Below are 15,501 nucleotides of genomic sequence, written 5' to 3' on the forward strand. Positions count from 1 at the left end.
CTTCAGCACTGGCCATTAAAGTGGTCAAACCAATGAAATAAATGCTAATGGTATCCACTACTCTTTACAAGTTGAGCTAGCCGTAGTGCTCAGTTACGTCCTGTAGGATCAAAATAAAAACTGTAATTGCTTCAGACATGTGCTGTGAAGGGACAATCAAAAGTCGAATTCACTCAGAGAGCAAGTCAGCCGTGAAATCAACCAGTCAGAGAGCCAGCAGACAACAACAGTAGATGCCCACTTGGTGCACATTGAAGCAAAAATAAGCGGTAATAATTTATGAAGATAGATAAAATTGGAGGGATGAAACCCTCTTTAATGGTCACACATGCAGAGCACACAGAGGGTGTTTCTCAATGTCGAGGACGCTTCCTTGGTAGGACAAGTCTTCCGAGTCAGGTCCTTCAGAAGCTAGGCAAGAATCCTTCCTGGCATTCGGAGAACGAAGAATGGAACAGGCTAGCAAGTGTGCAGGTGTGCGTCATATGAGAGGCCCCGCCTTACATTTTCCGCCACAGATTTTGGAAATTGATCCGTGCGCAAAGCATTGTGGGGATTTTAAGACCGCGGAGGATACACATGTGCAGCCTCGAAATTTCTCGCTACGAAGGACGCCGGGCTCGGTAGAATTACAAGGAGCCTGGACATTGGAACAGTCCTTCGGCAGGAGTCGATGACGTAGCATCCTTGAAATAGTGGCTCTGGAGCATCCTTCCTTGACATTGAGAAACACCCACAGTGAAATGTGTTCTCTGCATTTAACCCATCTTAGTAGTAAGAGCAGTGGGCAGCTATTGTACAGCGCCCGGGGAGCAATGGGAGGTGGTCCGGTGCCTTGCTCAAGGGCACCACGGCAGGGCCCAGGAGGTGAACTAGGACCTCTCCAAGTAGCAGTCCACACTCCATATTTTAAGTCTGTTCAGGGACTTGAACTGGCGACCCTACGGCTCCCACTGCCGGACAACTGAGCCACTGCCGGTAATAATAATAGAATAATAATAACATGATCTAACTAAAAGCCACCGTGAAAGCTTGAATCCAGACTTCACCTACTTGAAATGGTCAGCTCAACTTAAACGACATCAACAGTAAGAGAGTTTGAAGGTTCTTCCCTGGGCAGCAGGACCTTAAACTGCTCTCTATTCTGGTCAAATAAACCTTGTTCACTGGAGAGTAGCTAGAAGCCGGCAAGGTTAAATGTTTTCCTCACCAGAAATGAAACAGAGTGAGAGATAAGAAGTGGCTCGACTATGATTAATCTTGCAGGATCCAACAGAAGGTTGCACCAGAAGCCATTTTCGCACCCAATCCTTAATCTCTATATGTTCTGTCGACGTTCCTGGTCAGCAACATATGGGAACAAGAGAAATAATCAATTTTCCATCTAAAATTCATTAGTAATTCCTCAGCTTGGGACCTATTTAGACTTCACTTGGCTTCAGAAAGAACAAAGGTAGCTACATTTCCAGGCAAAGCATCAAAAAGGTTTGCACATCCTTACTTAAGAGAGTAGTGGGGTTATCTGTGGAAGAGCATTGACTTCTTTAGCTTTGTTGGTGGAAAATCAAAGCCAAAGACAAAGGGATATTGTCAGTTTAATGGCTTCCTGCACTGAAAGGCTATAACAATTAGTCTGCCTGAGAAGACATTTTTCCAGTCTTTCGGACAGCACTCGTCACTCTTTTGTAAATCATTTTCACTTTTTGGTGCATAATTACACACTGATTAAGTCTTAAATGTTACAGAAAGTGCATTTGACATCGTTGAAACCTATTTCTTGTTTTTATAAAAACTATTTTAATATAGAAAAAATAAACACTGTATGCCTCTGTTTGTGAAAAGAGAACTAGAAAAGTGGCGTGCACTTAAATGCCTCAAATGACTGACACATTAACAGTAATATAGAGTTCCCATGTGCTGCTTGTGTCTGCATTTCATATTTGATCAAGAGTTAGAATGTGTGGCAATTGAAGTAGATCAAATGTGAGAACATTTTCCGAGGCATCTGCTCCACCCCCTTTTAAATTAAACCAAGCACAGACATTTCAATTACAGCTGAAGATACAAACGCTGTGTGAAGATATGCTCTCTCTGTTGTACATCCCCTCTGTCAAGTACACTGGCTTTTTAATGTCAACAAGGTTCTAGGAGAGGTTTCTTTTTAACTAGATCAAAGCACAGTCAACAGACGAAAATAAAAACACTTAAAGGGAAGATGAGAAGAAAATGCACTTCTTGCGGTGAAGCAGAACACTGGTGAAATTACACTGTGATACCAAGGCGACTCAAGACCAGATAAATGATCACAGAATATACATGACAAAAAGTGTCCTTGGTTTACTTACTTCCAGGATGTATTTCTGCAGGGACTGGATGTCTTTCAAAGCCTCTGGGTCCTGGTGGATAACCACCACCTCCTTTAATGGGTACTGAAATACACACCAGTGTTACTGCGGGTCAATAACTGCAGCACCAAGACACACAAATAGGGTCGTTGTAATAAAAACCGACACATCCAGATACACTTCAATCTATATAAGGTTTTGACTGCAGTTTTTAAGCTAACAATGGCTACTAACATTGATAGTTGCAAGCCAGAAACGACTCAAAGGAATATATTCAAAGCTTTTTTTAATCTGTTTTACATAAATATATAACAATCATTTTTTACAGGGATCCACTAAGAAAGTAATGTGTTGGTTATTTCATAGATATGAAATGTACACTCTTTTGTGTTAAACAAAAACACAAGAGTTTTAATTAACCCCACCTTTTACACTGGATTGTATGTGTAAGGGTTTGAATAAGGTTAATGATTTACCTTAACGGGAAGGGTCCTCCTGTCCCGGATCACTCGGCCCAGCTCGATCACAGACTGCATCTGACAGACGGCACTCTCAATGCGCTTGTCAATCACACTCTCCCTGAGAAACAGAGATGAAAACATGTAAATCTGACAATGGCTGAAAACTAAGTAGTGTTAAAATGCCTGGGTATGAGCATTTGAATATGCTCTTAATTCTGCAGGTTGAACATGAAGGAGAAAACACGTTTTATCCAAAACTATAACCAGTTGGTGTCATCTGACCGAGCTGCCTTGTTATAATATGTTGATGAAGGGGAATGAGACCAACCTCTTTCAAACTAACCGATCTTCAAATGAAAATGACTTTGTATTCTGAGAAAATAGTACACTTTCAGGGCACTGTTAGGGAATGTAGGTGCACATCTGCAATAACTCACAGGCAGTGGACACCCCAGTGGTTTTCAGGGGTTTAGAAATTAAAATTGCTATTCTGTTGAGGTAAATGTATAATAGAAGGTTACAAGGTTCATCTAAATAAAGACAGAGTTCAGAACCCCCGGCTTAACTCCGGAGCATCCACTAATAAGGTACAATGAGACCTCCACCTCTGAATTCAAATTAGAGCTGCACAGCCACTGATAATCACGCATAATAGCTATATTAGCCCCAACAGTGTGCAGGAACACAGACTGTGTGTGTGTGTACGTGCTCTACGCTCATTCTTTTACTCCAGCAGTCTGCTTCTCCATGTGTGCACACAACAGTGCAGTCAAATGAGAGAGGAGAGGACTCCAGGGAGAGCCAATCATTTAATGAGCTGATTGAGGAGCAGCTCTTCCTCCGCTTGATTGGTGGCTGACCTTTGGGAGGGGGGGTGAAGTAGTCCCATTCGGCAGCAGGAAGGACAGGCGGCTAATAAAGCCGCAGCACCGAGCGCTGCCAAAGTGACAGGGGGAATTATATGAACCATTACATAAACTATTTTCCTTACGCTAAATCAAATGGATGTTTAATCATGTCAGAACTTGTGTTTTAGTTAAAGATGATGCAATTAAGTTTGGGCAATTAGAAATTCCTCTCAGGCATTATAGAGAACTGATCAGCCACCAAGGTACACATTTTACTGAAGTAATTAAAGTGAATCATATTTGAGAACAAGATCTATTTGCAGGGCTGAAAAAGGAAAGACCTGTGCACTGCTGTGTATATTTCTGCTCTAATGAAGCACAAACTGTTCCCTACATCACCTGTGACGCTCTAAAAGAAGGTATCGACAGTTCTATGCCAAAAATACAAATAGGGCTAAGCTGCTTTTTGGAAAAAACTTGAGAGGATGTGCACAAAGATTTCAATGTATTTTTCACGTATGTCTTCTTGCTTTGAACCAATTCCGTATTGCTTTGGAAAAAAGAGCCATCTTTTTGACACATGAACAGAAAATCTGCTCAGAAACGACTCTAATCTCTATCTACAGAACCAATCAATCATATAAAAGGACAGGTATGGTCATACATATTAAAATGGAACCTTTGATAAGAAGGGTATAGTATAAACTGACAACACAGAGAGCAGTGAACAGCAGGTGTTAAAGGGAATAAATGGTGAAGCCTGCCGTTATCTAGAAACCACTGCTGTGGACTCTGCAGCTTCAACATGTTCTACTCTTTGAGGAATTCAGTGTGATCAAATTGGGGTAAAGTAAGGCCATGCACTCTGGCTGAAACGGATTAGGCTCTGAACCAGTAATGGATATCCTGTGAGGAAAGGCGCTAACACAAAGGGGGGTTTACCGTGTGAGGAGCGGGAAGGAGCGGGAGCTTTTAAACCACATCACCTCGGTTTTCCATTACATGTGATCTACACAGAGTGGTGCAGGGATGACGTATTCACCCGGAAGTAAGTGTTAACATGTAATCTCTTTGCGCCTATACTACTGGCCTTACGGTAGTCTAGGTTGCCCTCTTGAGACTGTGAAACGCATGCGCAGTTAGTCTGTGTCGACCTGGAGCATGAGGTCCACTGTTCGTGAATGGCTCTGTATTGGTGTTATGCACGTTGATTGAATAAACCAAGTTAACAGAAGATAAACGTTGTGTTTATTTGTAGTAGACTAACATTGGTAGCAGAGGATGGTTAGCAGAAGATGGCTACTGCTAACTACAAAGTTCCACCGAAGTTCGACGAATCCCGACCATACGAGTGTTGGAAAAATGAAATCGCCATTTGGAAGCTGGTTACTGAACTTGATAAGAAGAAACAAGCCCTCGCCGTTGTCCTGGGGCTGGAAGGAAGGGCAAGGGACATCTCCATGGAAATACCCGCTTTGGATTTGAACAACAACAATGGTATGGACACACTGCTAGCAAAACTAGATGGCATGTTTCTCAAAGAAGAGAGAGACTGCGCATACGATGCTTACTCTTTTTTTGACTGTATCAAAAAGGAGAGCTCCGTGTCCATGGCGGACTATGTGATTGACTTTGAACAGCGATACAACCGAATGAAAAAGTACGACATGACTCTTCCTGACGCCGTGCTAGCTTTTAAACTTTTGGACACGGCTTGTCTAGACGAGAAAAATAGACAAATGGCGCTGACTGCGTGTACAGATTTAACGTTTGCTGCAATGAAGTCCGCGCTGAAGAGGATCTTTGGGGGGAGAGTGCAAGGCGGCACATCAAACGGAATACACGTTAACGATGAAGCGTTATTCACAGAGCAACGCTCACAAGGAAGATTCAGACGTCCAACAACGCAGCAGTTTGGACAAGTTGGACAACAAAGGCAACCGTCACAGGGTACCAACCCACTAGATAGGTTCGGTAAGAGATCAAAATGTGCTATATGTCAGAGCACGTTCCATTGGGCTAAAGACTGTCCTCACAAGAGTAGCGAACAAGTAAAGCTAACTGAAGATCGAACAAAGGTAGAGGAATGTGACATTACACTGTTTACTAAAGCCTCACTGTCTGAATCAGAGGTATTCCTAACTGAGTCTTTAGGGACGGCTATCATTGACACTGCATGTACCCGCACAGTGTGTGGAGAAAAATGGTTGGACAGCTTCGTCGCTGATCTCAGTCAAAGTCAAGTGAACCAGATTGTGAAAAGTGAAACTCCAAGCTCCAGACCATTCCGTTTTGGAGATGGAAATATAGTGCATTCCTCCAGAATACTGAAACTGCCTGCCAAAATAGGACAGACAAAATGTCGAGTGGAAACTGAAGTGGTCAAAGCTGATATCCCACTACTTCTGAGTAAGACTTCACTGAAAAGGGCAGGAACCATCTTGGACATGGAGAATGATAGAGCTGTGATGTTTAAACAGAATATCCCTCTTGAACTCACCAGTTCAGGACACTACTGTATAGATATCAGAGACAAGGACACAGGAATGAATCAAATTGAAATTAAAGATGTGGTCCTTACAGTCACAGAAAACAGCCAGAATGAAGATGAGGTCCTTACAGTCACAGAAAATATGACCTCAAATGAGAAACACAAAGCTCTCCTGAAACTACACAAACAGTTTGGTCACGCCTCCGCAGAAAGACTACAGCGACTCCTCCGCAGTTCGGGAAATAAAGACAAAGATTGGGACACTATTTTACAACAAATAGTACAGGAATGTGACATATGCCAGAGATACAGCAAGACCAAGCCGAAGCCTGCTGTGGGCTTGCCTCTGGCTTCAGAGTACAATGAAACGGTGGCAGTGGACCTGCACGAGTTGGAACCAAGTTTATGGTACCTCCACATCATTGACCAATTTACACGTTTCAGCGCTGGAAGCATTGTGAAAACAAAGAACTCCTCTGTGATGGTGAACTCTTTTCTTCATACATGGATCAGCGTCCACGGCCCACCACGGAGACTTTACAGTGACAATGGAGGAGAATTCAACAATGCAGAGTTCCGTGACATGGCAGAGAACTTTAACATTGAGACAAAAACCACGACAGGATACAGCCCCTGGAGCAATGGGCTACTGGAGAGACACAATCAGACCCTCACCGACATCATCCAGAAGGTCAGACGGGAAAATGGATGTGACTGGCAAACAGCCCTAGACTGGGCTCTCATGGCTAAGAACAGTATGCTCAATGTGCACGGCTACAGTCCTCATTAACTGGTGTTTGGCCAGAACCCCAACCTTCCTTCTGTACTGGTTGATAAACCACCTGCGCTAGAAGGTACCACTATGAGTGCTAGAGTAGGGGAGCACATTTCAGCCTTGCATGCCTCTAGAAAAGCATTTACTGAAGCAGAATGCTCAGAAAGGATAAGACGAGCACTACGTAAGCAGCTCAGACCCACAGATGAGAAATATGAGATGGGTGACAAGGTGTATTACAAACGAGCTGAATGCACTGAGTGGAAAGGACCAGGGATAGTTATTGGTCAGGATGGGGCTGTTGTTTTTGTGAGGCATGGTGGTTGCCTAGTGAGAGTGCATCACTCTAGGCTTTCCAAGGTGAACACAAAGGTTAATGAAGAGCAAATGGTACAAAATGATGCTGACACAGAAGCAGGAAGTGAGCAAGGTATAAACAATGCAACTGGTAGTTTAGACAGTGAGCAAAATACAGAGAATGAACAACAATTCGGTGACAGGGAAGCCAATACAAGTGAAGCGATCGATCCTCCAAACACTTTGAGTAGCGTAACACAAACTGAAATGGCGCATAGGCCTAATGCCCATAATAATCCTGCTCCTTGTGACAAAGGTAACTTCGTCACTGTGAACTGACGGCTTCGGGCCTGGTAACTCAGCACTTTAGTGAACAGTTTTGCACTCTATTAGCGTGATTGCACAGTACCGTTTGGTATGGCATATTTGCACCTTTTAAATACTAATTATTGAGATAGTATTTATTAAAGGATTAAACCGTATTAATTGAAATGCCGTCTGGCAGGTGCTGGTCGGGTCCTCGGCTCCGCCTGACAAGATAGGGGAGTTAGCGAGAGCTCCGAAAGTGCTTATGCTGGTGTAGAATGACAGCGGTTAAGAATAATCCGGGTGCAAATAATATGTGGGGGTGTAGACATCATAGCGTTAAGTGGCATTAATTGTACAAGTGCTGACTGCGTTTAGTTGGGTTTGTATGTGTGTACTTCTGTTCAGTTATATGTTTGTGTTTGAAAAGTGTTCCCCCTCCCGTTATGTCTGTTGCTGGATTGTGTGCACCTGGTGCCCTGTGTTGTCTCCTCCCCCCTCACCTGTGTCTAGTTGCTGATTAGTGTGTGTGGGTATTTAGGCTCTGTTTCCCTGTCTGTTAGGGGCAGGGAGTGTGTGTGTGAGATCCTGGTGGCTGCAGGCTGGGCTCACGTGAACAGCAGCAGCAGGATTGAGGCTGTGTGTAATGTGTTCATGTTTTAATAAATGCCCACACCGGGTTGTATTTTTGGACGTTCTGCCTCTGCCTCCTTGCTTGGTTGGGCCGCTCAATTGTCAGCTTCACACTCCTTCTGCAGGTGTGAGTTTAAAAACAGGACAGACTGTAACATATATGAACAGAGGTGACAATACTCTACTTAAAGCAAGAGTCTTAGGGAGATCAGGCAAGGCTACGGGGAAATATAAAACCTGGTATAACATGCAACATCTAGAGAATGATGGTAGTGATGGGCAAAAGGAATCAATTGATATCTCACAGGTTGATAATCTCAACATTGAAACAGAAGACAGAGAAGCTGATGTACTTGTAACCAAAGACATCTCATTTGATGCAGCTAAACAGGAAGAAATAAAGAACTGGCACAATAATAATGTATTTGAGGAAGTTGAAGATGCAGGGCAGAAATGCATTTCCACCAGATGGGTTTGTAGTCTTAAGGACACTCCCAAGGGTATAGTGCCTAAAGCCCGACTGGTTGCCAGAGGTTTTGAAGAGCTGAATATTCAAGAGTTACCGAAAGATTCCCCCACATGTGCCACAGATTCACTTAGACATGTTATCAGTGATATGTCAAAACCAGTGGGAAGTCCATTCTATGGACATCAAATCTGCATTCTTGCAGGGTATGGAGCTATCCAGGGATATTTATATCCGCCCCCCTCTAGAGGCAGGATGTCAACATGTTGTATGGAAACTAAAGAAATGTGTATATGGTCTTGCAGATGCATCACTATATTGGTGCAACAAAGTGAAGGAAATCATGCTGAGTACTGGTGGTAGAGTGTCACAGGTGGATCCGGCAGTCTTTTACTGGTTGGATGAGCAATGTAAGGTCACTGGGGTGCTTGCGTGTCATGTAGATGATTTTCTTTGGGCAGGCTCATCAAACTTTTCATCCAATGTGATCCCCCAACTGCAGTATGCATTCAAGGTTGGGCGTGAGGAGCATGAAAAGTTCTCCTATGTAGGAATGGATTTGGTAACTGTTAACGGTGAAGTTCAGGTACATCAACAAAGTTATATCGAGAACCTGGAGCCTATTCCCATACAAGCAAGTCGGGCCACACAGAGAAATGAACCCCTCAACGAAACTGAGAGAGAGCAGTTACGATCAAAAATAGGACAGATCCTATGGATTGCTAAACAGACAAGACCTGATGTAATGTTTGATTCATGTTGTTTGGCTTCGAATATAAAAGGGGCAACAGTACAGTCTGTTCATGATGCTAATAAGATAATCCGTAAGCTAAAGTCTGAAAAGGTGACACTCAGATTTCAACATCAGATTTCAAACAGTGATGCTTTGAACTTGATAGTTTTCAGTGATGCTTCATTTGGAAACCTCCCAGACGGAGGTACACAGGGAGGTACTTTTATAACACTTATGGGAGAAAGAGGGAAGTTTTCCCCCCTCTGTTGGCATTCAAAGAAAATCAGACGAGTGGTTCGCAGTACCCTTGCAGGGGAAACTCTTGCCATGTCAGATGGGGTAGACAATGCAATTTTTCTAGCCACACTATCTGAGCTCACTACTGGAAATGCTGGACTGAATGCACCCCCTGTACTCTGTGTGACTGATAACCACTCTCTGTTCGATGCGCTCAAGTCCACAAAACAAGTCACAGAGAAGAGACTCAGGTTGGAAATCAGTAGCATTAAGGAGCTCATACAGAGCAAGAGGATCAAGCAGGTGCGTTGGTCAGACACAAAATCTCAGCTCGCTGACTGTCTCACAAAAAAAGGAGCTTCGGCTCTTGTGCTCTTAAAAGCACTCAGTGAAGGACAATGGGATCTGGGTTAAAGTGTCTGTTGAAATGGAACATTGAAAACACCTTTGTTTATGTATTTGTTTCTTAAATGTTTCCCTAATTTATGTTGACTACTCAGGGAATTTAAAATGTTTTGTTTTAAGTCACTGTATGATTGTTTTATGATTCATGCAATGTAAAGTTGTTTTTGTTTTGTTTATTTCTTTAAAAAGATAGAATGAGATTGTTAACATGTAATCTCTTTGCGCCTATACTACTGGCCTTACGGTAGTCTAGGTTGCCCTCTTGAGACTGTGAAACGCATGTGCAGTTAGTCTGTGTCGACCTGGAGCATGAGGTCCACTGTTCGTGAATGGCTCTGTATTGGTGTTATGCACGTTGATTGAATAAACCAAGTTAACAGAAGATAAACGTCGTGTTTATTTGTAGTAGACTAACAGTAAGCTGCACATGGGTTCCATCGACAAAAAAGCAATGGGATTTCTCGATAGGATTTTGGAAAATAGATCGAAATAAGGTCTGTGGACAACGAATCTATTTGATGAATGCACGTTTTGATCAGCCGGATAATCTCCACATGTACTACTTTTATAATTTTCGATTATAATTCGATAATTGTACAAGTTGAAGCGTTTGTTTTAACAGTTTGCAAGAGAACAGGGGAAAACAAAGTTAGTGTTAGTGTTTGGCGTAATGACGTACAACGTCCTCGACAACTTCTGTAGTCCTATTCAGCCACTTGTTGACAACCATAGTTTTTCAGACACGTAAACTCTTCAAAAATCACCAGTGGGGTCACTGCCAGCGTTTCCGCCAGGGGGGCGTCTTGCCGTCATTTGACGCCCTTATTCAGCTCGGGACGCCCTGAACGCGAGCCGAGGGCGTCCAAAAATATTAATAATTCGAGAGAAGATCGAGTTTTTATCGCTTGAAATGACGAAAAGGAAAAAGGACAAGGACATCCCTCTGTTGGAGGGGCAAAGGAGTCTGGTGGGATTCTTTTCGTGGTATTGAAGATCGTTTCCCCAACATCGAAGGTGCCTGCTACATGACAACACGGAACGTGCGCGATTTGGACGCGATGAGCGGGGGGGGTTTTAGTGGAGCACGCGCGTGAGCTGCGAGTGCCGGAGCCTCGCAGCGGCGAAACTGAGGCTCCGTGGTAAACTGTGGTAACATGAAGAGCCGTTTGGGAGCCGAAACAGCCGGCGCTTTAAGAGAGCCGAGCCAAATGATCCGGCTCACTGATGTAAAAAGACAGTATCTATAATAAGGGACGGCTCAAGTCAAAATTCAAGCACCCCCCCCCCCCTTCCTCTCGGGGTGGACGCCCTCTCAGCCCTAGTCTGGCGGAAACACTGGTCACTGCTGATGTATTTAATGTCGTAGATCAAAACGTGATGCATCTCTTCAATGTGTGTCAACCACAGACCTTATTTCCAGCTATTTTCCAAAGTCCTATGGAGAAATCCCATTGGCTCTGAGACGAGGGAACCGATAGTGGTAAAATGCTAACTCACTTCCGGGTTTTAGGACTCGTCACTGCATCACTCTATTGTATCTACAAAAGGTGCTCATGATGAGAATGTACAACATATCTTTATCCCAAGCAATGTTCTGCTGTATTAAATATGTACTGGTGTGAAGGCTCTGAGTTGAGCAGGAATGATCCGAGCTGGAGCGTGGGAGCAGAGCGAACACTCAGCTCTGTGAGTGAGAAGAGGACGTTCTCTACTCTCTGTCCCCCTCATATGCCCTTGACTTTCACAATTTCCACTTTCGGCTACTTGTTAGCAACAATTCACAGGCCACCTTTGTCTTTTTAAAGGTCACATGTCATGGCCATTTCCACTGATCATAATTCCATTGTTGAGGTCTATTAGAATAGATTTATACTGTGCAATTTTCCAAACTCACATTGGTTTCGCATACAGCATCTCTGTAAACTACGTGTATTCACTCTCTCCACTAAACGGCTCGTTGCAGCTCTTGCCCCCCCCTCCCTGTGAGCCCAGTGTGCTCCGATTGGTCGGGACCAGTAGGGACGTTGTGAATCGCGCTGAGCTCCGTGGAGGTGTGATTTCCTTGTTTAGCGATACCCAGCGAAACACAGCCAAACTCACCCTGAGCACACACAAAGTCACAGCCGAAGTAACAACAATAAGTGTGGCTTGATATTGAGTAAGAAAAAGGTTGATAAACGCTGTGAGAATGGGTCTGCAGAGAGAATTTCGCCACGATCCCAACTGTCTGTTATCAGCCTGCAGCCAGGGAGGAGAAATCAGCAGAGCTGCCTGCACTGAGTGTGTGAGGAAGTCCGTGGATTGGTCAATTTGGACCAATCAGCGGGGGCTTAACGTAACGGCTCCGCGGACGTAACGTAACGGCTCCACGGATTGGTCCATTTCGTTCCGGGGATGACATGACATCATGATGTCCCCGGAAGAATCAAATGGACAGTGACGTATCTCCAACGAGGCGTTTTGGGGAGGTATTTTCTGTTTTAGAGTTTTACTCCCTACATGGTGTACTTTGAGGGTTTTGACTCTGCACACCGTTTACATGCATAAAAACCTTCATAACACACAAGGGGACGGGTACTAACCGGAAAAGCATGACATGTCACCTTTAATATAAGTGGCATAAAGCACTCGATCTTTTTTGCTTTGTTGGAGGATTTCTCTCACCTGACTTGGGGCAGCATGAGATAGTGGATGCTGCTGCTGTCCTTCTCCTCCACAGAGGCCGGGTCAATGAGGTGACGCAGGTTTTGGTACATCATCTCTGTAATGAAGGGTGTGAAAGGAGCCTGAGGGTAAGAAGGGAAGGAAGTAAGTAGACATAAGAGAAAATGGAAAAGAGAAGATTATTAGATGCTCTGTACTGTATTTGATATGCATTCCTTGTTGCTCTAAAAAACACATTTTTACTGTATTTATTTTTTCCTTAATGATGCAAAAGGTCATGCACCCTTACCAGAGCAAGTTCATTTCTAATGTAATTCCCTTCCATTTCAACCACGGCTAATTAATTTGTGCAGCAAACAGCTGATCCGTATTGATCCGGGTTAGGCTAACTGGTTTTTAGCATGCATCTCGCCTAACATGCAAACATCTTTAATGTGTTATAAATAAAAACTCCTACTGTTCATGCATAATTCATCGCCATGCAAGCACACCTCTTCCATAACAGCATTATTTCTTAGTGCTCTGCATACAGAAAAGCAAAACCATAACACACACACAGTATGACTCACCATCAGCCTGCACATGGAGAACAGAACACTGAAGAGGGTTTCCAGCGCCCACAGGCAGTCCTCAGTGCCACTCTCTCCCTACAAAGTTCACGCACATACACAAAGAGTCAGTCCCCTTGGAACATTAAATAGATAAAAGTGCCTGAGCACGCATCAGCGCATGTATCCCCAATTCAATTAGACCACATTTTGACCAGGAGGGCCACAAACTGATAGTTACAAAATATCTGCCTTAGGGGTAGCTTAAATCAGTTTTCCCTTTAACTATGTGTATGAGCTTAACAAAACAACATCAAAAACTAAAGATACAGGACATCAACTTTAAAGAAGCATCGTCTGCATTAATGCGACTCATCAGATCCTGGGACTGCATACATTTGAGTCATTAGCTGCACCTTGCATCTGCCTTACATAACAATGTTGACTCTAAACAGGCACTGATTCGGAGCTGTGTTCTCACCTTCAGTCGGCGTCTGTTGGTCCTCACATACCAGTTGGTGAGCATGTCCACAAACTTGACCAGGCGAGGCACGACAGTGTACAGGCGGTATGCTGAAACATTATATAAAGTTAATTAAATAAATAAATGTGGTGGGTATGCCGAGTCTGTAGGTTATTAATTGGAAACGCTCAAATAATCATTGATAATTCCCTTTGGTATCAGACAGCTAAATAGTTATAAAGTCTTGCAAAATGAATATTAAGCATAAACACATCACAATGGCAATATGGTGTGCTACGCCTAGTTCTTATTGTCTTAGTCATTGTCTATATCATATAATAACACCAGAGTGTGTGTGTTTTGAGGATGTCTGTCTCACCGTCCATCTCAGCCTTGAAGAACTGGATGAGGGACTGTGTGAAGGACAGAACCCATTTGTCCATGATGTTGTCGCTCTGCTTTGCCGTGTTTTCATTGTACAGGAACTGAATGTCATCCTCCTGACGCAAACATACACAAGATTGAACACACACACACAAACACGTATAATCGACACACATAACAACCGGATCTTATGCCATTTACTATAACTGATTAAGACAGATGACGGGAATCTAGGGGACAGGTTGTTCATGTAGCTGCAGCAGATGTTACTTTCTTTGATTGTAGGTGTCAACATTGATATGTTTAGATGTGTAGTGTATTACTAGCTACTGCAGTCACCCTTTGAGAAGAATCTGCCTGTTTAAGCATCATTCTCTTCTTAATATATTTTTAAAGTTGCTCCAATGTGCAGATCAAAAGAAAAATGTCTGCTTCTAAATTGTATCCAATGTGGACCCATATAACCAGTCATCAGTTAACCAACAAAAACAACATTATTTCATGGCACTAACTATATTTAAATGATGAATAATAGTAACAATGTTCTGTACTCTCAGCATTGTGCTTTTTAGACCTTGATTAGGGGGGTAGGGAATGTGTTCATTACCTTCTGTAACCGCTGTACGTTCTGCACCAGGAAGCGGTAGGCGTTATACCACGGCAGGAAGACATCCTTCAACACGTCACGCACACCCTCCTCTTTGAAACGCAGATTCTCTGCTCTCACTACAGGAGAGTTGATGAGGTACAGTCTACAAAGAGGGACAGTAAATCAGCTGTTGGTGTGTTTGGCAAAATTGGTTTTCACTTAGTGTGTACACAGGTAGTAACTCCAAGGTGTGCACACTGAACATTTCTATGAATGAGTGAGGCTGTTTGTGTAAGTGGACCTACACACATTAAGTCAATCTTTAAGAACCTGTACACAAATTGTGTTTTGTTTATGTAAACATTGGGAAATATGCATTTCTGCTGCAATCATGTGGTGTTGGAATAATTGGAAAAATGAGATTCAGACTCGAGATTTGAATCGAAACAACAACTCGGAAACATGTGTGTATTAACGAGTTGTTCAAATGCATAAAATGCAACAAATCTGAAACTGTAATCTGACAGCAAACAAAGCAAGAAGAGCTAATCTTTGAGGCTGTTTCAACAACAGAATAAGGCAAACACTACTCTTCACATGATTATAAAAACACTTATTGGACACCAATCAAAGGCAAGCAATGACGCAGGCTACATTTTCCTAATGGCAAGGATATTTTGCTGTCAGACAAATCTTGATTGGATTAGATTCACCATTTAGTCTAAATGTTCACGTGAATATTTTCTGCAAAACATTTTTGGGCCAAAACCTAATTTACCAGCAATCTCTAAAAATGTATCTATTCTCTTCATTAAAGCCAAATAAACACAGAATTTGACAGAATTTCTAAATAATG

The 15,501-nt window shown here is 43.0% G+C and overlaps 1 protein-coding gene across 1 annotated transcript in view; it reads right to left on the reverse strand.

Annotated features, from left to right (window-relative positions):
* Window positions 1–15,501, reverse strand: part of iars1 (isoleucyl-tRNA synthetase 1) — a 71,603-nt gene that overhangs the window by 16,003 nt on the left and 40,099 nt on the right. Inside the window, exons 19-25 of the mRNA XM_034218904.1 lie at window positions 14,664–14,808; window positions 14,052–14,172; window positions 13,691–13,782; window positions 13,231–13,308; window positions 12,662–12,783; window positions 2,822–2,924; window positions 2,346–2,429 (exon numbers count right to left, since the gene is read on the reverse strand). Of these exons, the coding sequence (XP_034074795.1) occupies window positions 2,346–2,429; window positions 2,822–2,924; window positions 12,662–12,783; window positions 13,231–13,308; window positions 13,691–13,782; window positions 14,052–14,172; window positions 14,664–14,808 (745 nt within the window). The remainder of the gene's footprint in view (window positions 1–2,345; window positions 2,430–2,821; window positions 2,925–12,661; window positions 12,784–13,230; window positions 13,309–13,690; window positions 13,783–14,051; window positions 14,173–14,663; window positions 14,809–15,501) is intronic.

This window comes from Gymnodraco acuticeps, unplaced genomic scaffold, assembly GCF_902827175.1.
Source record: "Gymnodraco acuticeps unplaced genomic scaffold, fGymAcu1.1, whole genome shotgun sequence".
Lineage (NCBI taxonomy): Eukaryota > Metazoa > Chordata > Actinopteri > Perciformes > Bathydraconidae > Gymnodraco > Gymnodraco acuticeps.